At 40.0% G+C, this 27924-nt stretch overlaps 2 protein-coding genes across 2 annotated transcripts; one reads left to right on the forward strand and one right to left on the reverse strand.

The window, feature by feature from the left end:
• The first annotated feature begins 15118 nt into the window (after window positions 1-15118).
• On the forward strand, window positions 15119-18866 carry LOC131225072 (heavy metal-associated isoprenylated plant protein 31-like). The gene is made up of 3 exons (XM_058220493.1): window positions 15119-15166; window positions 17163-17232; window positions 18428-18866. Exons 1-3 carry the CDS (start codon window positions 15119-15121, stop codon window positions 18751-18753), a joined length of 444 nt encoding a protein of 147 aa, XP_058076476.1. The 3' UTR covers window positions 18754-18866.
• Window positions 18867-24142: 5276 nt separating this feature from the next.
• On the reverse strand, window positions 24143-26728 carry LOC131225073 (receptor-like protein 43). The gene is made up of 2 exons (XM_058220494.1): window positions 25749-26728; window positions 24143-24839 (listed from the first exon to the last, which is right to left on the reverse strand). The coding sequence occupies exons 1-2, from the start codon at window positions 26726-26728 to the stop codon at window positions 24143-24145; spliced, it is 1677 nt and encodes a 558-aa protein (XP_058076477.1).
• Between the last annotated feature and the right edge of the window lie 1196 nt (window positions 26729-27924).

The following is a 27924-nucleotide window of genomic DNA, read 5'->3' on the forward strand; positions in this document are numbered from 1 at the left end:
CCAGTTAGCTGTCAAATAAACATTCTAGTGAGTCACGAGATCCTTTAACGATGGGTTTAATCACCACTGTTTCCTGTGGTGCGGTTAACTTGAGATTTGGATCTGCTATATTTTTGGCTTGTACCCTATGATGATCCTGAGAAACCAATGGGCCGCATGAATATAAGATACATCCATCACAGTGGACCCACAATCGTGGCATGAATATAAGATACATCCATCACAGTGGCCCACAATTAGGGATCTACCGAAGTAACGTAAGCCAATAATGATGTGTAGATTGGGACGAGGCCACCACTGACTCAGGCCTATGTGGAGCCAACTTGGTAAATGAGATGATAAATTACAGGAAAATACAAAAAAAAAATAAAAAAAATCCTGGCTAAAGCCCCACTAATTCATTAGTGGAGGCAACGTAGCTGTCTGATCAACTGCAAATAAAAGTTGGACCACGACGCCTTCCCGCGAGATTGGACGGATGTTTCAAAAAATCTCAAAAATATCTCTAATAAAAACCGTTAGCCCCATTAGCTCATTAGTGGAGGCAACGTGACTGTTTACTTAACTTGCGCAAACAAAAACCGAATGACGAACCCCACCCACGAGATCGAATGGATATTTTTAAAAAAATATATTTTCAATAAAATTCCTATGGAATCTAGTTCCAAAGGGAATAGTTTTCAAACAAAATTTTTAAAAAAATACACGCGACGCACAGTACACTGAAGAATCTTCCATATTCTCCAGCTGCGGTCAATGCAAACAACAAAATAAAATTCAATCCCTTCCGGTCTCCCCGGAGTATGATCGAATCCGTATATGATACATGTACGATTGGCCCGATCTCCATATCTAGACAGTCGTATGGATTGAATGCAAGTGATAATGATTTAGTCTATCTCTGGAAAGAATAATCAAACTCAAAGTGAAGACAATCCGTTATAACCAAGGTATCATAATCAGCAAACTGCATGACAAAAGATTACCCGCACATACCTAATCCGGGATATTAGAAAAGTTTGATCGAGTCCCAGTTGGCGTAGTGAGTTTCTCGTAAGGCCGCATCGATGTGCAGGACAGCTAACCACTTTGATGATCAAACAGAACAAATACTCCTAGGGTGATTACGTAGCAAAAGAAATGACAGATCTAAATAGTATGAAAATCCTCGTAAAGCCGCATCGACGCGCAAAGGCCCTACTTTTCAGACTTACCCTCCAATGCTATTAACAATCAGACGTAAAAGGGTTGTGATTTGTGGCCCGTAATGCTGTAAAATGTGCAGGGACAATCACAACATTTTTCTCAACCCTCATGATATATGCGAGTCATCTCTTTTCCAAACAGTCAACCTACAACGATACAATGACAGGCAACATATTCGAACCACTACCTTTTCTAACCAGAAGGGTGGGGTGTCCACTCGCTTTGGCCGAGGTTGAGGGGCATCTGTAGACACCCCACCCATGCTAGCATTTTGAGAGAACTAGAACAATCCAGAAACCCTGATCATATCCTAAACCAAACCCTAATCCTAGCCTAAAACCCTATCGCATCCTAAACCAAACCCTGACCCCAGTCCAAATCATAACCCTAGCCCAAAACCCTGCCTAAACCATAATCCTAGCCTAACCCTAGCTTAAAACCTATTCCAAAACCTAAACCATCGCCCAAGCCAGAATGTATGTGTAAATCAGTACAAACCTCAAAACTACATTCGACCATTTGAGTCCAAAAGCCCGAAAGAAGACTTCAGGACGAGCCAGAGCACAAAAGAAAGCCCATCAGACATGACCCAATGGAAACTCAGCCCGGGTGGTAGTCAGACTGCCGCCGGCGGTAATCTGACTACCGTTCCTTATCCAACAGGTGTCCCCTTTGGGCACACAGCTGTCCCTCGTCCCATAGTCAACTTTTATATGGAATTACCTCTGTAGTTAATCCTATTTACCATTTTACTTACCCCTAAGAGCCTATATGAGCATGCCACATGGCGTTTCTCTCTCCTTAACCAATCTCAAGCTATCATGTCAGCTTTTACCTTTAACAAACCTAGCAATTACCACAATGCCACCAAAAAAGGTTATAAATAGCCCTCTCTTCTTCACATTTCACACAACAACATCTCATTTCAAAAATCCCAAGTGAGAGTAAGGGAGAGAGAGAGAGGAAGAGAGTGACAGTGAGGAGGAGCTACAAGCCTCTAAGATCTGATTTTTCGACTTCCCCTTAGCCTCCTCCCAACCATCTTAGCCCCACGGTCTGGCCCGGATTGATCGTGGTGTAGTCCATGTTCTAGTCAACTTGAGATTAAGCCAAAGATCATTTCAATTTCTATTCAAGCATTCATCATAATGTCTCCATTCTTCGCAACACCCTTGCTTTTCTAGATCTCTAGCGAATGTATGCTCTGTGACTTGTTGTACATCAGAAACTCCTAATGATATAGTTTACTTTTCATTACTTCTACATAAGCATCATCACATCCTCCTTTTTAGACACATCCTCGGACGTATGCTCTATGGCTTGTCGAGATCCCAGATCTTGCTACATCAGAAATCCACGTGTGCCTAGTCCTACTCCGACTATATCATACATCTCTTGAGATTTCTTACCACACCAAGTAGAGACCGTACATTTGTACGGGCAAAGAGGGTGTCTAACACCTTCCCTCTTTATAATCGAGGTCCCTTACTCGGAATGCCGGATCGCAAACTAGGAGTCAATCTAAAGCAAGAGAAGCTTCAGATTTCTCTAGCCTTACATATTCTGCAGGTTCTAGTTGACTGCGGGATCTTGAGATTAAGTGGCTAGTAGTGACTCCAAACTTACAATCAAAATCACAACCCCCACACTAAACCAAAAAAGAAAAAATATATCGCCTAAAGCGTGGGCGCCGATCTCCCAAGGTTCACACTTGTCCAATTTGAAGTCCATATGTTGTTGTCACCTTCACCAAGCTGCCTATTAACCAGGGGTTCCAGAAATGGGATCAGTTTCAGAATCCGTTTCCAAATAGGTGAAGCATAAACTACCGGGCTATGCAGATTGGCCGGAGCAAGATTTTGATCATATTTAGCTAGCATGCATTTGCTCCCCAGACTCTTATCTTCCTTGAATTTTATCGCCTAAGCTATCTTTAATCGGAAGGCTTTCATGATATCTGACAGTTTTCTAGTACTTAGGCTGCCTTCTTCTTTCAGCAAGGAAATTGCTTCCCAGCTTTTCTGATGTAGAGTGGGTCGCAGAAAATTATATGGCCAAGATGGATCAGAAAAGGCCCGGTCGACGACAGAAGTGATCCAGACCATCGAACCTTAAATCGGGCGTATCTTGCAATCCGGAATGAGTTATCTGACGTAAAATATATGATTTTGGGGTAGAACGAGCTACTGAAGCCAACCAACCCCGCTACGCCGGGTTGCGCAGCCCGAAATTGCGAAAAACCCCTGGATTGACGGTCGTTTCCCTGTTTTAATTTCGTTTTTACTATAAATAGTAAGTTTTAGTTCGATTATAACTCTTCATCCGTCGGGCTTTAGGAGTTGCGCCCAACGTGAAAAGAGCTTAGAATAATTAGGAGAACGGTTTGGTGAAGCCAAATAGGACACTTACTATTTTTGGCCGAAAACCTTGCGCACTAGTAGACATCACGACCGTCTATAAATAGTAAGTTTACTATTTATAGTAAGTCGCGGATTCTAAGAGTTTGAGTTGTAGTTTGCTTCTAATTTCTTTCCCATTGCTTGGTAGCCCTATTTAAAGGGTTGTGAACTCGTTTTTAATCATCAATTAATCAATTTCGAATTTATTAGAATTTATTTCTATTTTCTGCTTTCTTTCCTCGTGGATTCGAGAAGTCTCTGTGAGGAGTCCAGAGAAGCTCCGTGGATTCGGAGTAGTTATCCTCATCACGTTCATCCCTGCTTCAATTTCCAATGAAGCTTGCTCTTACCCTGAGCCCATCCCCAAAAGAGTCTTGCAAATTGCCTTTCTAGGTGGGAGAGAACCTGGGACAGAATGTGAACAGCTGCCAATGCGTGAATCGGAACACTCCCCAGGACATGTTGGATTAGGACTACCCTGCCAGCCTGAGAAAGACATCTAGGTTGCCAACCTTTAATCCGGCCTTCAATTTTGTCCATTAACGGTTTGAAAGCGCTGGATTTTAATCTGCCTGTTGCCATGGGGACGCCAAGGAAGTTGAGAGAAGAAGCTGATCTCGAGATTCCAAGAGCTCTCTGGATGGCCCTAACCCTGGATGACAGAAGATTGGACGCGCATATGAAAGAGCTTTTGTTAAGGTTTATTCTTTGACCTGAGGCCTCTTGGTAGGACATGAGAAACGATTTAGTAGCCCGGATAGAAACTAGCCCTCCATTGAGGAATAACGGGGTGTCATCTGCATAGAGAAGATGAAAAATAGTGGGGCATCCCCTTCTTAGCTTGAAAGGCTGAGCTAGCCCTTGATTCATCAAAGATTTTAGACCTCGACTCAGAACTTCCGCAACCAAAATAAAAAGGCTAGGAGAAAGAGGGTCTCCTTGGCGCAGGCCTCTAGAAGATCTGAAGAACCCCATCGCCTCTCCATTCATTAACACAGAGAAACAATTATTAGAACAACACTTCTCCACCAGCTCTACTTAAGGGGAAGTAAATCCAAACCTCTGCAATACCTTTTTGAGGAAGCTCCAATCGACTCTATCATAGGCCTTCTCCATGTCCAGCTTCAGCCCAATGTTACCACCATAAGTCTTCCTGTTGATTTCCCTGAATAACCCCTGGGAAAGAGCTATGTTTTTGGCCATTGATCTACCTTGGATGAAAGCCCCCCTGCTCTGGAGAGATTAGAGAGGTCATTGATTTGCCTTGGATGAAAGCCCCCTGAATAACATTACTTACACCGTTGAAGCATAAAATTTCTCTCTAATTCAAGAATTGGGGAGTGGGCATTTCGAAGCCATTCAATCCGCATTAACTCTCAAGGATGGACCACGTCCCCAAGTATCCCACATTAGAAGATCTTAGCTACAAATTGATGTAAAGCGGGTCGCGAACAGTTTCATGGCTAAGATGGATCAGAAAAGGCCCAGTCAACGACAAAAGTGATCCAAATCGTCAAACCTTAGATCAGGCGTATCTCGTAATTCAGAAAGAGTTATCGAGAGTAAAATATATGATTTTGCGGTAGAACGAGCTACTTTAGCCACTTAACCCCACTATGTCGGGTTGCGTAAGCCAGATTTGCAAAATACCCCTGGATCGACGGTCGTTTTCCTATTTTAATTCCGTTTTTACTATAAATATTAAGTTTTAGTTTGATTATAACTCTTCATCCATTAGGCTTTAGGAGTTGCGCCCAACGCGAAAAGAGCTTAGAATAATTAGGAGAACAGCTTGGTGAAGCCAAATAAGACATTATTTTTGGCCAAAAACCTTGTGCACTGGTAGATATCACGACCGTCTATAAATAATAAGTTTACTATTTATAGTAAGGTATGAATTCTGGGAGTTTCAGTTATAGTTTGCTTCTGATTTCTCTCCCATTGCTTGGTATCCCTATTTAAAGGGTTGTGAACTCATTATTTTCATTCATCAATCAAATTACGAATTTATTAGAATTTATTTCTACTTTCTTGCTTTCTTTCCTCGTGGATTCGAAAAGTCTCTGTGAGGAGTCAAGAGAAACTCCGTGGATTCGGAGTAGTTATCCTTGAGGAAGACGGTGATCGACCTCATCACATTCATCCTTGCATCACAAATCTTACATGAATGTTGGACATTCCTACCCACCCGAATTGATTCCAACTGTATATCTCACTAACGTATGGATGAGCCTGATTTTTATTTTATGTGATTTTCATGGTAGGGTTCGCTATCCCCATGGTGCTGATGTTTTGCACAAGTGGCTGTTAGCCTGAGAGATGGCATTGGATCATAAATTGTGGTACCTTGATGTATTTGATCGGTTCTGATAGACAATCAGTCATTTTTTTAATCCTCCAATTGTCCTTGCACAACACGACTCAGTTATCCTTAAAATAGCTTTCAATTGTAGAAATTTATGTTTAAAATGGACTTGATTAACACTCTATTTTTTGCTCCACACTAATGGTATATTCTCAAACATATACATGCTACTATTAAAAGTATATGGCTTAAAAAATACTAACCACTCATTTAAAGTCTATTGGAAGTAAAGTAGAAAAGTATAGCCATCTAATAAGAAAAATATCATTTTACATCTTTTTAAATTATCCGTCTTACCTTTAATAGAAGTCCTTATATTGTAATAGCTAAAGTAAGGTTAATATTCTTCAAAGGCAGGTGCAATTGACAGGACCCCGTGTGATGGGTTACCCCTCGATTCATCCCCCCGCGTGATGGGACTTGACTCATGGTCAACCAATCTGATCCTCTTTCTATTTTGCTTCACTTTATTGTCGACTCAAGGGATCTAAAGTTTGGATTTGTGCGATTTTTTTTTTTTTTTTATTTCCAAAAGTTGAAAAAGGAACGCTAGGCTGTGATACACGACATAGGAATATATAACCATGTTTCAAGGAAGACGTGTTAATGTCGGGAATCCGCGTGACAAACATGAGATGCCATCAATTCAACGAGGATGGATTCTAACTCACGGGGAGAAAAACTGTGGAGAAAATTCTATGATAATGAGTGTCCTGTATCATGGTCACATTAAAGGTAATCCGTGTCAATAATGTACACAGCTTATGTCGGTGGATTGATGTGTACTCACTGTTATGAATGTTTCTTATATCCACGCCATCCATCTATATAGAGAGATCAATGTATGTTTCTTATATCCACACCATCCATCTAGATAGAGAGATCATTTTAGGCATTAGCCTAAAAACGCACAAGATCCAAATCTCAGGTGGACCACACCACAGGAAGCAGTAGCGATTGACCATTAAAAACTTCCTAGGGCTACACAAGTTTTGGATCAAGCTGATATTTGCGTGGTCCTTTCATCCACTTCTTTGTGACCTTATCAACCGGTTAGATGGAAAATAAATATTTCAGTGGATCTGAAAAGTTTTTAATGGTGGGCGTTCAATCACCGCTGTTTCCTGTGGTGTGGTCCATTTGAGACTTAGATTTGCTGTATGTTTTGGTTTCTACCATAAAATAATATGAAGAAACAGATAGACGACATCGATATAAGAGGTGGACCCAAAATCTGGGATCCACGGAAGCCAGGTCCGCTAGTAATGGAGTTTAGATCCGCACGCGGTTAGCCTGCGACCACCGACCTCCGGCCGGAGTTTATCCACTTAGTTTAGGACGCGGATTGCGCCCTACCCCCGCCCGGACGGTAATCCGTCCCGGCAGGGCTCTGTGGGTCCCACCGTGATGTAAGTGTTTTATCCAAGCCGTTAATCACTTTTCTCAAATTATTTTAAGGTATGAACCAAAAACTGAGCAAGGTACAGGGTTTAATTGGACCACAGAGCCCTGCCCAGACGGATTACCGTCCGTGCGGGGGTAGGACGCAATCCGCGTCCCTTAGTCTATCCTTTCGCCAAACCCTTCTAAGGGACCACAGCTATTTCCGTTGCTCCGCATAGGCCTGCCATCATGAAGGTCGGTGGTGATGGAGTCACCACCGCTGCATATGAGGTGCGATCTAACAGATTTGTGGCCAATCTTGATATATGTGTCTTATATCAACGCCATCCATCCGTTTCTCCTGATCATTTACTATTAGCCCAAAAATGCAGAAGATAAAAATCTCAGGTGGACCACACCAAAAGGAAACTGTTGTGATTGAGCAACCACCATTAAAAACTTCTTGGGGCCACAAAAGTTTTGGATCAAGCTGATATTTGTGTGGTCCCTTCATCCCATCCTGTATGACCTTATCAATAGGTTCAATGGTAAATAAACATTCCGGTAGCCCTCAACAAGTTTTTAATGGTGGCCGTTCAATCACCAATATTTACTGTGGTGCGCTCTGCCTGACATTTGAATCCGCTGAATTTTTGGCAAGTTCATTTTATTAATGATATTGAAAAACAGATGGATGGTGCGGATTTAATACAAATACATCAACCTGGCCCCACAGTCCGGTATCTGCCGTCCTCGGTTGTGGATCGAGAGACCCACTGAAGCCACGTCAGAGTAATATAATATCATGCAGGGTATAAGAAAAAATTGTATAGTCTACAATTGGTTTGATTTATACATACACATGGGATCCCGGAAACGGATCGCGTCCTACCCCCGCCTGTCTCTAGCCAGGAACGGACAGATCAATGTGGGGCAGCAAGATTTCGCCGATGAGCCCACATAATTCCGCTATTGAGTGGAGTTGATAGAGTCCCCGCCAAAATCGAGTTTTTTTAAGTCAGGATGATGTTTGGTCGAGCCGACTCCCATTTGTCCGTTCTTTTTTAAGAATTTCAAACATGGTTCAAAATTAGGGTGGGAGTAGGTTTGTGCTGGGCCAGGTTAGGCCAGGGGTGCAAGCACTACCCACCTTAGAACTTAGGCCCAAGCTTGATAAGATCTCTATTTCCCATTTGAATGTTCCTGATCTCTCTGTGGATTAAGTGAACCACACATACATAGAAATAGTTATTTTAGAGGAATGAAACCATTTACATTTAAGGTAAATAGGTTGGCTGAACAAGAGTTGGAATGACATGTTTGTAGGATATAGCATATATATAAAAATTTAGGTAGCGATACCTGGGCTAAAATCACTTGAGCCTAGCCCAACCCACAAAACTCATTGGGCTATTAGCCTAGCCCATGAGGCCAGATAGTATTTCCAAGCGCGGCCTATAGCTAGGTTAGACTTGTTGGGCTGGGTTGGGTTGGACGCGGATTGCGTCCTACCCAGTAATTCGTCTGGACAGTGCTATGTGGGCCTAATGTGATGTAAGTGTTTTATCCAAACCGGTCATCGTTTTTCTCAAATCATTTTAACATCTAAGCCAAAAACTGAGGCAGTTAAAGGGCTTCAATGGACCACAAATTGGGGATTGAACTTCCACCATTAAAAACTTCTTAGGAGCTGGAGAAGTTTTGGATCAAGCTGATATTTGTTTTTTCACTTCATACACATCTACATGACCTTATGAATAGGTTGGATGGTAAAAAAAAACATCACGGTGGCCCTTAGAAAGGTTTTGACGGTGGGTGTCATTATCACTACAGCTTCCTTTGGTGTGGTCCACTGGAGCTATGGACCTGCTTCATTTTTACGGTCATACGTTAAAATGATCTTAGAAAAGCAATGAACGGCGTGGATAAAACACTTGCATCATGGTAGGACGCAATCCGCGCCCCCTTGGGTTCAGTTGGGTTGGGCGGGCTACCCGGTCTATAGACACCTTGTTCAAAAGGAAGGGGGACTCACTATTGAAGTGATCGTCACCAAGATTTGTGCGACCCACACATACACAAGATCAAATGTTTTAGTGGACCCCACCAAATATAACAATGGGAGGGTGACGCCACCATTAAAAACTTCTAAGGGCCACAAAAGATTTCGATCACGCTGATATTTGTGTTTTCCCTTCTTTCATCACTTATGAATAGGTTGGATTCAAACATAGGTCAGGTCACATGTATACATTGGAAGTGGACAAGACTCTAAAGGAAGTAGGATTAAAACATGGATGTATAATTGAAATAAACTTTTCAACTGAAGTTACCATAACCTTTTTGTTTTTCTTTCATGGAAAGGTGGGAGTACACCACCTGAAATATTATTGATATGGAAGAGGCTTTGCATCAAAGGAAAAGAAAAGAAAACAATAACAGCCTACTGGCAACAATTGTTAGGATTTGTGCTGCGGAATCACACAATTTGGATTTAGGATAGCAATCCAATGACACCAAGCAAATGCAAGAAGAATACAGAGATTTAATGTGGAAAACTCTTGCGGGAAAAAAATCACGGTACAAAGCGACAGAAATCCCACTATGAAAGTACAAATTACAAAGATAGAGAACTTACCTGGCTTGAGCAATCCTCAAACCTTACTATTCTTGCCCCTTGAAACCCTAGAACCCCCTTTTAGAAACCCTAGAACTCTCCATAGAGTCCCATTTTAATTAGAAACCCTAGAACTCTTTTAGAAAACTTAGAAAGCCTTGGAATACTTTTTCATCCTGCATACATGCTTATTTATAAGTTTAAAAAGAAGCCAAAACGGAATAGGAAATAAAATGCTCACACACAACTAGTTGGACATTGTATTTTGGTCCAACTAGCTTTGCATTTAATCAGAAAAATTTTCTCTTAAATACATTATACATACCTAGTTAGCATTAATTAATGCTAACTAATGTTAAAAGAGAAGGTGTTTGCTTCATGTTAGATTTTCAAGAGGTCTTTTGAAAATGATCCAGGCTTGGGTGAGCTCCACTGTGGTGTTAATGTAAAATTCACCTGGACTATCAGGTGTGTCACCCCATGTTAGATCTAAGAAGCGAAAATCAACTCCATCCATGGTTCAAGTGGACCACACAATTGGAAATAGTGTGAAAAAAAAAAAAGCTCACCTTCCAAAACGATTCCTTTGATGAGGCACACTTAGATCAAGTATGGCCCTCATTTATGAGTTCTACTCCAAACCTTTGGCATAGCATCTAATGATTGGAGTGGATTTCACTTACTCATAACTGTGAATCCTATAAAAATCAAAGGTAGACATCTCTTCGTCTACTAATCTATTGGTGTGGTTTACCAGTATCAAAAGTCAGTATGATATTTTGTCTCGAGATGTAGAATGAGATAAAACATCTGACGGTCACAATAGATCTCACATGCACATCATTATGTGCAAATAAATCTCAAGTGGTCCACACCATAGGAAATAGTGGATATTGAACTCTTATCATTAAAAATTTCCCAGGGCCCACCGTACTTTTTACTTGGCACCCAACTTATTGAAAAGTAGAGGTGTACACGAACCGAGCTAGCTCGGTTAGCTCACTCGACTCGAAAAAGCTGGATTTGACTTGGTTCGAAGCTGATTTCGAGCTGAGTCGAGCTGATTTTTTGACCTCAAAAATGAGTTCGAGCTGGCCCTGCTCGACTCAACTCGGATCGAACCCAGCTCGAATCAAACTCGGATCGAATCGATTCGGTGACTCAGTTACTTTGACATTGATGTTGCTCACCAAGTGTTTGATGAAATGACTCAATGAAGTGTGGCTGGTGGCAAGGAAGGTATGTACATGAAACAAATACCCATTTTTTCTTGGTTTTTATGTTGCTCAGAAGGTGTTTGATAAAATACCTGTAAAATTATTACTAATGTTTTACAAATAGTGAGATTTTGAAGGTGCAGTCCAGGTGTTTGTGGAAATGTTGCACAGGCAAAGTCAGCTTGATCTTAGCTTGAACTGGCCCAAGCTACTGACCGAACTGAGCCGAGTTGGCCAGTCAGGCTCAAGGACAGAGTTGAGTCGAGTTCGAGTAGAGGTCAGCTAGTGGCCGAGCCAAGTCGATCTGAGGCCAGCTCGACTTGGTTCGACTCAATGTACACCCCTATTGAAAAGATCCCAAAGGCTTTGATAAAGTAAAATAAAAATTAAAAACAAATTTTAGCTTAATCCAAAACTTTTGGACCACAAAAAGTTTTTAATTACCAATCACCATAGTTTTTGTGGTGTGGTCCACCTGAGAATTTTATCTACTTCATTTTTTGAATCGTGTCCATCATGAGCTGAAAATATTGATATAGGGCATGGATATACAGTACATATATCAAGGTAGGCCCATGGTCAGGGATGTATAGTGGTGCGTGAGAACATGTTGCACCTAGTCCACTCACACTATTTTGGGAACCGGCGCCTTTTTTCTTGGAAACTGAAGAAGTATATAAATAGTAGGAGATAAGGTCAACCGTGATTTTTGATATGGCCTACCGTGCCATATACGTAAGATCCACTCCAAACCATCAGATATGCATTCTCATTGTAAGTTTAGAGCCAAAATATAAGGCAGATTTGTAATTTAGGTGAGCAACACAATAGAACAGTTGAAATAGAGATGTCCACCTTTGATTTTTACAGGACCCAATCACAATTATGTGAACTCCACTCCAACCATTCGATGCTATATCAAAGGCTAGGTGAGGGACCCAAAAATAAGATCTACACATGATTCAAGTGGGCCTCATCAAACGAACCATTTTGGAGGGTGAGATTTTTCAGCACACTATTTCCAATTGTACGGTCCACCTGAACCACCAATGCAGTTGATTTTCAGTCCCTAAGGCTAACATGAGGTGACACACATGATGGTTGGGTGGATTTTACATTAGCACCACGATTGGGCCCACCCAAGCCAATGACCATTTTGAAACACTCGTTTGGAAGGTAAAATAAACAAAGTCCTATCTCTCTCTCGACATTAATTAGCATTCATTAATTCCAACTAGTTAGACGGTCTAGTTGGACCGTCCAACTGGTTGTCTGAATTAAAGCTAATTAATGGTAATGAATTACGCCCAAGCAAAATATATTTTAATTATGAAAAGGCGTTAATGGCTTTGGATGGCTCCACCACGATGTTCATATAAAATCCACCTTAGCCATTAGCTAAGTTACCCAATGCTACACCCAGGGCTCTTAAATCAGCCCCATCAGTGGTTCAAATAGACCACACCATTAGAAACAATCTAAAAGGAATGCTTACCCTGAAAACTGTTTCCCTTGGTATGGCCCCATTTGAATCATTCATGAGCCTTCATTTTAGTCATTAGGCTTAGAATCTGGTGTGGAATCCAATGGTTGGAATGGATTTAACCTGCTCATCACGGTAAGCCTGGTAACAATCAAGGGTGGATGTCTTCCCAACTGTTTCTGTTTCTATTAGGGTTTAGGGCATTTGTTAAAATATACATGTAGTGTGTAATTTCTATGATAGAGGTACCATTTTCGTCTTTTTTTTTTTTTTTTTTTTTTTTTTTTTTTAACAAAATAAAATGAAGAAAAAGAATTAACGGTTTGGTGGAAGGGTATTTTTATATGAAGAAGAGAAAAATTTTTAGAAAATAGATTTTAAGTAGATGAGTACTGTTGTATGAAGACAATAAAAGATTCTAGAAAATGGGTTTTAAATAGAGGGGTATTACTATATAAAGTGGAGAGAAGATTCCAGAAAATGAGTTTTTACAGAATAAGAGAGGAGATTATAGAGAATGAGTTTGTATTGTAGGAGTATTTTCATCCGGAAAAAGGTAGTGGTTTAGTATTAGAAAGTAAAGTTTGAGAGCATTTAGAAAAGCAGGTGGGTGAAATGTGAGATTTATAACGATATCATTCATGGGTACGTGTTGGACAACAAACTTATCTTTCCTGCCAACGTATCCGATATATAAAATATCTGATCCATGTAAAAGGTGGGTCATATCTTGATGATCATCTTTAATAAAAATCAATCCAATCAACTCATTGGGTGGGCCACACCAGAGTCACACCATCGTCTGTCTTTTTTTTTTTTTTTTTTTTTATTATAACGTCGTGTCCTATTCCATGAGCGGATCGGCCTGATTTCTATATGAAATCATCATCATGCTCTGACCCACACTTTGCATGGATTGGATATTCTACCTACATGACAGGTTGGCAGGAAAGAAATGACAGTTTTAATGTAATTTGTATAGAGAAATGATCACCTGCAGCAGGTGTACGTGCCATTTCTTTCCCAACAACATATCATGCGTGTAGAATATTCTATCCATGAAAAGGGTGGGCCACACCATCAGGATCATCAAACGCTACACAGGCGATATTATGACTCAATGTACAGGTATGACCACCACAATGACTAGATTGCTTGATTTTCATGCCATGTATGATTGGTACGGTGTGGTCCACTTTTTTAACGGATCAGAAAATGTACACACGTGACACGTTGGCGAGAAAGAAATGTCTTGTAGGTGAAAGGTACCCACTGCATGTGATCATTTCTCATTTCCACATGTTTTGTATTAATCATTCAAGCGTGAACGTACAAAATCTGACAATCTATGTCTACCAAAAAATAAAAAATAAAAATAAAATTTGTGTTGTTTTCCCATGATTTAGGATTTTATGCAATTATGGAAAGCAAATGTAGCCAATCAAAAAATATCAAGTGGTTTGACTAATTTAAAAAAAAAAAAAAAAAAAGGTGTTTTGATTAAGTACATATGCCAATTTGATGCATGTATGAGATATCTTGGCCGTTCGTCTGGTTTTGCCTACAATGCCTTGTTTCCAAATCAGTAGTCTGCTCCCATCAGATGGGCACAGCAACTATGGAAAAGAAATGGACCGTTAGAAAAATCTGCAACGGTTAGTATTCAATATCACATGTGGTCCACCTAATGGCCGGGCTTTTAATTTTTCTTATAGTACAAGTTCTTAACCACCCCAATTGCTAAATGTTTGGGATCATGTTCGCAGCAAATCAGCCAATTACTCTCTAGACAAAATTTCTAGCATTCTCTCATGCAGTAAAGTAATCGCCACTCAAGAGGGCCAGATCATTGGATCCATGTGATTTTTGGTACATGGCGTGCCAATGGTGATATTCAACTAGAGGACGGTTCAGATTAAAAACTGAGATACTGCGGACAACCTTTCTTTTGAAAAGATGTCATGAAATTTAAGATATTTAATTCCTTTGAAATGAAATCCATCAATTTTTTGGCCCATTCGGCCGAAAGTCAAGAATCGTCCCAATGGGCCAGGATCATTTGACAATGCAGTTTTGGGTGGCCTCACAATAGTGATATGAAACCAAAGGACGGTTCAGATTAAAAATGGAGTGTCATTTAAAAGGTTGAGAACATTGCTACCGTACCATGAAGGTGCGGACAACCTTTCTTTCAGGCAAAAAAATGGTCGGAAAATCCATCAATTTTGTTTTATTTACTGGTTATTATTATTATTATTATTTTGCCCATCCGGTGAAATAGCTAGATTGACATGGAACGTTTGTAAAAGTGGATGGCCCACGTGAATAACATATCAGCCTGATTTTTTGACCCTGGACTCTGTACAGGATTACACATCCAATGATCGGAGTAGATTTCGTGGTATGCATCACGGTAGGCTCTGTGCAAATATAAAGGGTGGACCAAAAATGTCGGACCTTCCCGAGATGGGCGGGGGAGTGTATCAGTGTTACCTGGTAACAAAGCAGTGGGGTGCTTACCTGACCGTGGGGCCCACCTTCGTGTACGCGCTGTTTATCCACGCCACCAAATAGTTTTTATACATCATTCCATTGTATGATCTTAAAAATGAAGTAGATCCAAATTTTAAGTGGATCACACCACAGAAAAGAGTTGACATTGAACACCCACAGTTAAAAACTTCCCAGGGCTTATCGTAATGTTTTGTGGGCCTTGCCATGATGTATATGTTGTATCCACACCATCCGTTCATTTGGAGAGATCATTTTATGATATGAGATAAAGAATGAGCCAGATTAAAAGTTCAAGTGCACCACACAACGGAAAACATTGGGAATTGGATGCTTACCCTTGAAAACATCTTGAGGCTACAAAAGTTTTCGATGAAGCTGATATTTATGTTTTCCCTTATACCGTGTCTCTGTTAACTTGTAAACAGGTACTCAAATAGACATCATGGGGGCCCTATAAAGGTTTCAACAGTGGGAGTCATTGTTCCCACTGTTTTCTGTGGTGGGGTTCACTTAAGCTTTGGATCTATATAATCCTTTAACTCATGCCTTAAAATGATCTCTCCAAGCAGACGAACGAACGGTATGGATATAACACATACATCATGGTAGGCCCACATAACGTGGTGACATTACTTCCGCAGCTAATCCAGTATTATGAGTATTAACTGCCTCCTTAAATTACGCTAGCATGTTGGAAAAAGATATATACTACATGAACTCCCACCCCTGAATTTTTTATTTATTATTATTTTTTTTAATAGGCCTAACGTGATATGTATGTGAGATCCACTCCAACTATTAGATGTATAATCAAGTATATGCATAGTGCCAATAAATCAGGCTAACCTGTGATTTGGATGGGCCACACCAATGAGAATAACCAGGAGAGAGACATCCACCCTTGATTTTTACTGGGCCCATCATGATGAAACTGTGAAATCTATTCCAACAATTAAATGTCATACCAGAAGTAAGCCTAGGTTCCAAAAATTAGGTTCATACATGATTCATGTGAGCCACACTAAGCAAAACTGTTTGGAGGGTGAACCTTTCCATGTACACTGATTCGCGTGTGGTCCTCTTTAATTAAAGATAGAGATAAATTTTAAGACCTTGATCTAACATGGAGTGACAAACATGATTGTCGGGGTTGATTTTACATTAACACCATGATGGGGCCACCCAAGCCATGGCTGCTTTTCCATACTAAAATGAAATTAGTATGCAATGGAAACATTTACTTACATTAATTAAGAAGATATTTTTCATTAAATGCATAGCTAGTTGGACGAAAATGTAATGTCAAACTAGTTTATGTGAGAGAGAAAGAAATGCTCAAGCACAACTGGTTGGACCGTGAGTTTTGGTCCAACTAGCTGGGCATTAAACGAGAAAATTGCCCCTTTTATACAATGCATACACCTATATTAAGGGATTTTAGAATGCATGTAATAACTATGTAAAGTGGCATATTTGTTAAGATCTAAGCCATTCATCAGTTAGGATACTCTAAGGAGAACTTATATAGGGACAAAATTCAGATCCATTCATCTTTCAAGTAGGCCACGTCAACGTAAATAGTTCAGAGGGTGAACTGTTCTTTATCAACTATTTCCAGTTGTGTGGTCCACTGAAGCATGGATGGGGCTGAAATTTGAGCCCTAGGAATAAAGTGAGGTGACCCATCATATGATCGGGGTAGATTTAAAATTAACACCATAGTCGACCTACCCAAAGGGGCCACTCTTTTTCAAAGCTGCGCGTGGATCGGCATTACGAGGATTAATTACCAAAACAACGCCACCTCTATACCAGCACTATGAGCATTAATTATTACAACTTTAAATTACGCCAAACGGTAACATTTTGGGAACAGGTACCACACGCACTCCCACCTCAGGTTTTTTATGGGCCCACTCTTAAATGTATGTAAGATCCACTCCCACCATTAAACGTATAATCCAGTGATAGGCTACAGGTGAGGGTCCCAAACCTCGACTGCGAGGGATGCGCCACAAAGATTCGGAAAGCTCTCTTCAAGCTCGAAGGTATATACATGATCAATCTCTTATTAGGCTTTATAACCAAATATCAAAAAATTTCATGATATTGTGCAGCCAAACATGGCCTAAGAATTTGTATTAGTATTGCTTGTGCTGGTCACAGCTTGTTTGGATTATCTGCAACATGATATGATTTGCAATTCCAAGCTGTCCATCTTGTCGAGCATGAAAAATACACTAGTTGGATATCATATGACACAACATGGCTTTATTGTTTTCCTCTTGTTGATCATCTAACATAAATGGATGTGGTTCTTAGACCATAGTCATTCTGGAATCGGGCCCACCAAATGGATGGTTGGGATTGTTGAGACATTCCGCTATATGGGCCCCATCCAGTAACGCACATTTTCTAATCCTAAGCATGCTTCTTGTGTAACTAATGGCGTGTTTGTTTGCACCAAATACCATGATATTTCATGATTAGTCAGTCTAATTTGGTGCAACATATAATGAAATTTCGTGATATTTGGTGCAACCAAACGCACCATAAACAAACTCAATATTCAAAGCCTTGTCAACTCTTTGAAGATTCAGTTGCTAGCTTCCAAAATGCAAATTACTTCTCCATCTTCTCACATTGGGTTAGGGGTCCAACCCAGATATGGCTCCAGATTGGGCCTACAAAAGATCTTGAAGTCAGGTATGGGCCTTATTTGAAAATGGACCCAGGCCTACAAAAATTTCTGTTACCCAAGTACAAGTGGCAATGTAGGAGGCTTGTGTCAGGCAAACCTAGGCCCTGATCGACCCAACAGTTAAGACCCAGGGCCTGATCCTGGCCTGAACTTGCACGGGCCTACCACACAGGCCCGGTTTAAGCCCAGAAAAATTGGTTGCCCAAGCCTGCCCAGAGTCGACCCGGCCTAACCAGAAATTAATAAAATCCTTATTTCCCACTTGAATATTTTTTATCCATCCACTGATCAAGTGGGCCACACATGCACAAAGAAATAGACATTTTAAAGGAATGAAACCAATGGTCTATATTTAAGATAGATCCCTGGCATATTTATAATATATAACACATGTACATATGGTGCAAGTCTTAAGTGGGCCCTGCTTGATTAACTGATTGAATCTTAAACATGTATGCCACATTGGCACATGTGCCACCCCATGATATTCATAGATGAATAACTAGTATGTTGATTTATTCAGTTCTTTCCATGCTCCGCAGGAGTTGATGAAATAGACATAGAAATGGAAACACAGATGGCTACCGTAAGAGGGCATGCAGTGGAGGAGAAGAAGGTAATCAAGACCGTCCATCGGACTGGGAAGGCAGCCGAGCCATGGCCATTCCCAGCTTACTCCCATTATTCATCATTTTATAAATACCCGGCCCACATAGCGAACCACTATTACGAACGGTCCAGCAACGATGTGGCGAGTGTACACACTTTCTTCCATACTCCCGCGACCTACTCAGTGGCTGTGTCATCTGATGAAGCTGTGGCATCCCTTTTCAGCGATGAAAATCCACATGCATGCACCATCATGTGATCACGTGGTTTTTTATTTTATTTTTATTTATTTTTATTAAATGTTCAATGGATAGGGTTGTATTGTTTTGTTATTGAGAAATGATCCAGTGGTTCAGATCATTATAAGTTACACTGCTTCTTGTTCTATTGGGAGGCTTTGATTGTCTGACTGATCGATCAATCTATGCCGTCCATTAGTCCAGTATTCATTTCAGAGTCTACAATGCAAAAAATCACATTTGTTGAATGATTCAATCCATACTTACCCTTTTTTCAATTTATATCCATCTGTTTGTAGGCCATTGGTGCAATGGTTAGGATTGACATAGGAGGCATGCATGCCTCCAACAAGTCACATTTGCAAAAAAGTTAACTAGTTGGTAGCCCATTGCGTGGTGTGTCCGTGACACCAGGTTCTATAGGACCCACCATTATGTTTTTTTTTTTTTGATTTTTTTTACACACGCACACACACCCCCCACACACGTGGAATGTCACCACGTATGGATACTCGAACCCTTGACCGGGTGTGTTGAAACTCCTGAGAATCTACCACCCCAGCAAGAGTAAGGATCCGCCTTTATAACATGATTAAAGAATGAGATAGATTTAAAGCTCGAGTGAGCCACACTATAGAAAGCAGGGGAGAAAATGAAGTTCACCGTTGAAACCTTTTCAGCGCCCATCATAATATTTATTTGTCATCCAACCGTTCATAAGTCATATGGACCTCCATGAGAAAAATACAAATATCAACTTGATCCAAAACTTCCATGGTAAACATTCAATCCCCTCTGCTTTCTTTAGTGTGATCCTTACTTGAGCTTTGGAACTATCTTTTTTTAGGCCCATATTAGAAAATGATGTTGCAAAATGAGGGTGGATGGTATTGATATAACAAAGTTTAAAATAAAGATTAATTTTTTCTTTAACCATCCATCCAAATGAATCTCATGACATAGGTGGTTTGAATCATTGAAACATATCCTTGAGCCAACCAGTGTCTTTAAGGGTCTCTTTGGATACCACCAAATAAGTTACTTTTTCTGCTTACAGTAGTAAATGAGTAATTTATTTAAGTTTGGTTTATGATCAATTATAAGTAATAGTTTTTTTTAGGGCTTATTTGCATATGATAAATAAGTTACTTTTTAAATTATGTAATTAAGTCACTTTTTTTTTTAAAAATTATTTTTATTTTTATTTTTATTGAAGTTAGTTTGATGAGCAATAATGTAAAAGTAACTATTGTGCCAAAAGCTACTTATCTTAATAAGTAGTTTTTTTTAGCCATTTAATTTATAACTTATCTACTTCTCTCTCTAATGGTGAATGTCAAAGGAGGCTCTTGTCTTACGGGTCATATCAAAGGAGGCCTCATGTGGGGGATTGTTCACGTTAAAGGTGGGGCTCACACAGTAGACGTAACATGATGGATGGCTTTATGTTAATGTGGGCTCATTATGGATAGTTCAAATCAAAGGTTGGCCCATAATGATAAAATAACCCACATCCAAAGCGGACTAGAATGATGGACGACTCATCGGGCCACATCTAAAGTCGGCCCCACATGATGGGCAGTGGACATTGAAGCTGGGCCCATATTGAGGTGGCTGTACATGATGGACGATCCACATCAAAGGTTGGCCCTAATGATGAATAATTCACATCTAAGGCGAGCCGTGCATGATGGGCAACCCACATTGAAGGTGGGGCCCACATGATGAAAAGTCCACTCAAAGGTAGGCTCCACATGATGGGCAATTAGTAATGGTGCGCCCCACATGATTGACAACCCACATTAAGGTGGGCCCTATATGATGGACAATCCAAATCGAAGGTCAGCCCTAATGATGAGTGGCTCATATCCAAGGCAATCCCTACATGATAGATGGCCCACATCAAAGGTGGGGCCCACATGATGGATGGTCCACATTAAAGGTAGGCTCCACATAATGGGTGGTGAATATTGAAGGTGGCCCCCACATTATGGACATTAACATTGATGGTCGGCCGTACGTGATGGATGACCAACATCAAAGGTATACCCTATATAATGAATGGTGCACATTAAATCTCGGCCATAATAATAAATGGCACGGCCCACATTAAAGGTAGGGCCCATACAATCAATGGTCTACATCAAAGCTTGGCCCCATACAATGGATGGTGGATATGAGGGGTTCTACTTCAAAAATATGATCGTCATCAAATATACCCGTCGAATAAGTAACAAACCAAAATAAACTACTTATGGCATGATTGCTTATGATGTTGGAAAGCAAACATGCTTTTCCACTTCATAAGTATGATGCTTACCATATATGCTTGAAGACTAAATAAGCCGTAGAAACCAAGATAAGTTCGTTATGACATAAAGCTATCAAAGGTAACTTAGGATCCAAATGCTCCGTTAGTAGTTACTTAATCACTTTAGATTAATAAGTAAAAATTAAGATATGCTACTTAATTAAGGCAGGCCTGTTTGGGGGTGTGGATTTGAACCCCCTGAATTTGGAACCCACGGAATTAGAAACCCCCTGGATTTGCAATCCTCCCATTGTGTTTGGCACCCTGCCGTGTGAATCGATTTTAATCCAAAAGTACATATCTATGGTATACATATAGGGGTTTGAATTTAATTACTAAATCAACTTTAATATCTCTAATTAGTGAGATATATAATTTTTGACAGAATGGTTGTGATAAGCTCAATGAAATATATGCTTTGCTTGAAAATGATGAAATTCCAAGTCTCGGATGGGCCACAAGCACAAGATCACGTTTGAGCTATTAAGCAACAATTTTTAATCATTGATTTACATGGACAATGTTTGGACGATGTTAGACAAAACACTTACCTCATAATCAGACCCACAAAACATGCTGACGTCAATAAAGCAGCTATATAGCAGGTGTGTGGTACACTAGCCAATCCGCTTCCCTTTAAACCATCCTTTCTTTCTATAAGGCTATATTTTTTATGTTTTCACTTCATCCCATTGAGAATGACCTTATAAACGGTTTGGATAGCATATAAACATCGAGGTGGAGCCCAGAAGCGTTTCAACGGTAGAAATTTCTTTCGCAAAATTTTCCTCTCGTGTGATCGACTTGAGTTTTGTATGCACCTCATTTTTGGTATCACGTTCTAAAATGATCTCTTAAAACGGATGGACGGAATGAATTTATCACATACATTTCAGTGGGCCCCACCCAGCATCCTTGCGCAGGAACTTCCCACTAAAGGCTTTCGCAGGAAATCCGCGTCCACCTTGGGGCCAAGTTTAGGTGTAGGGATGACTGCCTTGTCCGCTGCCATCCCCGCCACCGAGTGGTTCCTGCCTATATTGACGTGGCTCTCTGGATGCTGTCCACAAAAGCTTCATTAATTGAGTAGATGATCTGGACCGTTTAATTGCCATATGGTCTGATTTTTTGCATGTGACAGGATCATGGCATGCATGGGCATGGAAACAGCAACATGGCATCCCATTCGCTTGACATGAATGAGGCATGTGTAAATGTACGGAGCTTTGTTGTTTGTCTCCTTTGGTGTGCCTTCCTGTCGAGAGTTGCGACGGATTATAGGGTGCTGCTCATCCACACATGAAAAATTCGCTGATGCGCATGTGGGGCCATGATTCGTTGATCCAAACCATTGATATGATGCCCCTCGTTACGATGAGGGACCCATTTGGATGATTTCAATACTGTCATTGATGAGAAGAGAAACAAATAAATCACGAGGAAAAGAGTTTACCAACGGTCCATATTCGTTGTAAGAAAAGACCAGATATCTGAGAGATAGAAGGGCCGTCCCTCATCAACAGAGATAAAAGACCATGATGATTAGCTGGCATTAAAATCACGTTGATTCACAATATCAAGGGGCAACCGATGGTATGACTAAGTTTACCAGTGTGGCCCACCCAATGAGAGGAGAACTTCCTGCGAAGTGTTCATTATTATCTGTCTCACCTTTTCCACGGATAGGATATTCTACAAATATGATATATTGGCATAAAAAATATATGCAATATATATATATATAGCAATTACCAGGTGGGCCATTAGAATGGACTTCTTTTGTCGATCCATTTGTTTCATACGCCGGCTGGGCCTCCGATGTTTTATTTTTATTTTTTTATTAAATGTTCAAGGTTGTATTTTGTTATTGACAAATGATCCAGTGGTTCAGATCATTATAAGTTACAGTGCTACTTGTTCTATTGGGAGACTTTGATAGTCTGACTGATAGATCAATCTATGCCGTCCACTGGTCCAGTATTCATTTCGGGGTCTACAATGCAAAAAATCACATTTGTTGGATGATTCAATCCATACTTACCCTTTTTTCAATTTATATCCATCTGTTTGTAGGGTATTTGTAAAGTTGTATAAGGGTATTTTTGTCATTAATGAAATATCAACATCTCCATTTTGATGACAGAGAAATCATGTCCTAGCTGCATGGAACACTTGGACAGTTCGATCAATGATTCCTGACTGTCCATCAGGTCAAACACACATTTTCATGAGATAAAATCAACAACTCCTGACCACTCGGGCGAGTTAGGCTGATTTACCATCAAATCGCCACACGACTCAAAGTCCCTATGAGTCACATCGAATCGTGAGTTTTAAATCCATGCTCCTGACCAACCATTAACTCAAACGCTTTTGTAAGCCACCTTGTAAAAATTACACAGATCAGATGATCAGATCCATCCAAAAATTTCCCTTCTTTTTCCGTAGCCTTCCATTTCCTGGGCCATTTGATTGGATGGTTTGGATCATTTGATAGAAATACTTCTTTTGTTCCACCAACGGATCCCAAAACATAGATGGCCCAAATTGTAGAATGAACCTATTTTTGCACGAGGTATCTTACTGTCCATTTTGCAGTTGATTGATCGTATGACCAGAATCATTTGATCTGGTTAAGATTGGCATGGTAGTCATTGAAATATGTCATTAGCCTGTGGACGGTCCAATTAATTGATTGGACTGAGCATTGGACCATTACTCGTGTTAACCTTGGTAAGAAAGGCTTTCACAGTCAATCCGCATCAGTTTCTCTTATTGGCATGCTCCAATTGATGAGGAGAGCAACTGGCTTATACAAAGTAGGAATATTTATTATTTTTAAATTTTTTTCTAAAAGAAATGTAGGAGCACACCAATTGTAATTTTATTGATAATTATTATATACATTAGAGGGGGCTATACTGACCGATTCTCTCCCCAAATTCATCACTAAAGCTTTCTATTACAACTCTCATTAAAAGTACTAATAAAATAAAAATAAAAAACACCCACAGTGAAGCATCCAACATTACAACAATTATTCATTACACATTACCTGGATTTCTATCAAACTTCTTCAATATAACATCCTATAACAATTAGTAAAAAAGTCTATCTTTCATCTCATCATAGAAGTGGTAATAGACAATCCTCCAAGACCTCTTGAGCACTAAAATGCCACATAAGGTCCCAAACCCAACTGCAAATCCTGGTCCCAGCCCAGAGTAAAACCAACGAATCTCATCCTCTTCTTCATCTTCTTCAAGGTCACCAGGACCTGGAGGAGTCTCATCGCTAGCACACTTATCTAGAAGAAGAGGTCCACAAAGTCTGTTGTTGCCCATATAAATAGAAGGATCTTGGAATGTCTGGAGCTGATTTCCAGATGGAATTTCCCCCCACAAGTTGTTAAATGACAAGTTCAAGCAACTTAAAAAAGTTAAATTTGACATGCTTAGAGGAATTATACCTGAAAGCTGATTTTCAGAGAAATCAAGAGACTCTAGCAATGTCAATTTACCAATCTCGTCTGGGATCTTTCCGGTCAAATGATTTCCAAATAAGTTTAAAGCACGCAATCCCAAAAGTCCTATGAGTCCTTCAGGGATCTCTCCAGATAAGTTATTTCTTGAAATGTCAATGCATGTAACCAGCGAAATTGTTTTTGTGTATTCAAGCATTTGCCCCTTCACCGACACAAGCAAGTTTTCTTTGTAATATGATGATCTCGCCCCTCCATAGGAAAGAACATGATTTATCTTCTGATCATTCTTCATCGCTAAGAGATTTTCAAAACTTTGGGGAAGTGAACCAGATAAACAATTTTGTGCCACATCAAGAAGCTGAAGAGAAGTTAGGTTTAATAATTGTGGTGGGATGTTGCCAGTAAACATATTTAATCGTAAGCCGCAGAATTCTTGAAGTTAGAAAGCTTTTGCCAATCCAAGTGGGAATATGACCTGAGAAATTGTTGTATCCAAGATCCATAGTCTCCAAACCAGCACATTTTTTCAATGACAGCGGGATTTTTCCTGATAGTCTATTGTTGCTCAAGTGCATTGTTTGGAGTCGACCCAGCTGACCCAAAGACTTGGGTATTTTGCCTGATAACCTGTTGTCGCTCAAATCAAGTGCCCTAAGTACTACGCAATTACCCAAACTTAATGGAATGATACCACCAATAATGTTTCAGGAAAGGTCAAGACAATCAAGGAATTCATTCCTTCAATGGATGAGGGAATCATGCCACTGATTTGGTTACCTTTGGCAGAAAAGACTTCTAAATACTGCATTGTGGATGTAATATTGGGTGGGATTGGCCCAGGGAATTGATTGTTGGAGAGATCAAGTACTCTGGCTCCATTCAATATGCAGGGTATGGAACCAGTTAAATGATTCAAACTCAAATCAATGCAGGCCTGAGGATGCATTTTTAAAGGGTTGGGCAATTGGCCAAAAATCTGGTTATTTGAAAGGTTTAGTATAAGAAGGTGGGGTGTTAAATCCCAAAACCAGGTGGGGATGATGCCAGAGATGGTTGTGTTAGAGAGATCCAAAATCTCTACGTGTTTTTGTGTTCGTAGCCATGGAGGAAATCGAGGACCTAAATGACATGATCCTAAGTAAATATGGGAAAGCTGAAATTGAGGGGCCCAATCAGAGTGTGGATCAAAAACCAAAGAATTGGAAGACAAATCCAAGTACCTTAACTTTGTGAGGTTTTCAAAAACACTTTCAGACACGTTTCCCGTCAAGGAGTTGTCAGAGAGGTCAAGCAAATACAAGTTAGAAAGTTGTCCTAAAGTTGTTGGGATTGTCCCATTCAACTGATTCCCACGGAGAGATAAAATTTGTAAGGAAAACAATCCTCCAAGAGCTTCAGGGATTGGGCCTGTCAGCATGCAATATATGAGAGTAAGGTGTTTAAGATTTTTGAGCTCATATAACCAATCGGGAATGACCGCATGCATTTTGTATCCATCCAAAGACAACCTCTCTAAATTGATAAGCTTAGTTATGGCTCTTGGAATGCTTCCTGTTATATTCTCACTGAATGACAAAGAGAGAGACTCAAGTGATGTCATTTTCCAAATAGAGTTGGGGATTCCTCCATGCAGCTGACTGAAAGATAGATAAAGTATCTTCAGCTTCCTCCAGCTGCCTTCAAGGAACTCTGACCAATCAACCCTCAAGTTATCATCAGTTGATCCCAACCCCAGCACTTCCAAGTTAGGAAGTTGTGAAAATTGATAAGGAACCTCACCATGAAAGTTGTTATATGAGAGATGCAAGGACACAAGGCTACTAATGTTAGCTATCCAGTTTGGAATGGTAGAGTTGAAGTTGTTACCACAGAGATCAAGGACACGGAGAGATGTGAAATTAACAGAAGAAAGAGTTGGAGAAATATATGAAAGACCATAATCGAATAAGCTTAGCTCAACAAGGGAAGGAGACATGTTCATTACGTGCACCCAATCATGGCTTGCCATGGAAAGGTTCACATAAGACATGTGGAGGTAATGGAGAGAAGGTAGGCTTGTCAACCACCATAGGTTTTTGGCACTCAAAGAATAATCTGAAGAGAGCTTCAGGGAAATGAGTTTAGAGAGGTTTCCAAGCGGATGAGGGATACTCCCACTGAATCCTGCATCTGACAAGTTCAAATGCCTCAACTCCTTCATTGAACCCAGGAAATCTGGAATTGGTGCGCCATTAAAAGCATTAAAGCTCTAGTCCAACAACTGAAGATGCTTCAGTTGAACCAGAGCTGGATCAATTCTGCCACCTAGTCCCAAACCGAAGAGGTCGAGTTTAAGAACAAACCCAGTTATGTTGTGGCAGGTAATTCCTCTCCATTTGCAGCAGTCAGAGGCATCATCATTCCATGAAGATGTTAGATACGGGGAGATTTGCAAATCCAAAACCGTGTGCAGCAAGCTGTTAGCTTAGATTTTTTCTTCTTCTAAGATTAGATTGCTAGCTATGAAGATTTCTTTCTAGATTTCTCTGAATTATTTTTTCTTTATTTAGCTACCCCTAGGATGAATCTAGACAGGGATAGTTTAGTAATTTCACACAATAAGAAAGCCTATAAATAGGCAGCAGTGTAATACGATTTTCTTATTCCAATACAGCAACAGTTCTCTCTTCTTCTTCTTCCAAAAGTTGCTGTTTTTTGTTTCATGGTGGCTGCAGCCACACGTCAGCAGGAAGCTGGGTTTTAGACCCAACAAAGTGGTATCAGAGCCGACGATCCTTGGGCCTCATCAGCAAGAGGCAGATCCTGCACTCCCGGTTTTCAAAAAAAATCAGCTTTTTTTCAAAAGAAATCAGATTCCAGCCGCAGGTCTTCAAAAAAAACTGTATTGAAAAAAATTAGATTGCAGCAAAAAAAAAATCTGTTTTTCAGAAAAATCAAATTGAAAAAAAATCTGTTTTAAAAAAAAATCAGATTGAAAAAAAATCTGTTTTTTTTCAAAAAAATCAGATTGTAGCAAAAATCTGTTTTCAAAAAATCAGATTGAAAAAAATCTGCTTTTTCAAAAAAAATCAGATTGCAGCAAAAAAATCAGATTTTAGCCAAAAAAAAAATCTGTTTTTATAAAAAAAAAAAATCAGATTTCTATCTCATCCATCTCCCTTCATTTTTTTTTTCAAAAAAAAAACAGCCATTCCTTTAAAAAATAGAAAAAATGGCTAGCACAATCCAGCCGCAGGTTCCTAAGTTGTCAAAGGACAACTATGAAAAATGGTGCATCCAAATGAAGGCATTGTTCGGGTCGCAAGAATTATGGGAAATCATCACGGATGGGTATGAAGAACCCACTATGGAAGAAGAAGCCGTCTTCACCAATGAAGAAAAGATCACTCTAAAAAA

This window comes from Magnolia sinica, chromosome 14 (genome assembly GCF_029962835.1).
Source record: "Magnolia sinica isolate HGM2019 chromosome 14, MsV1, whole genome shotgun sequence".
Lineage (NCBI taxonomy): Eukaryota > Viridiplantae > Streptophyta > Magnoliopsida > Magnoliales > Magnoliaceae > Magnolia > Magnolia sinica.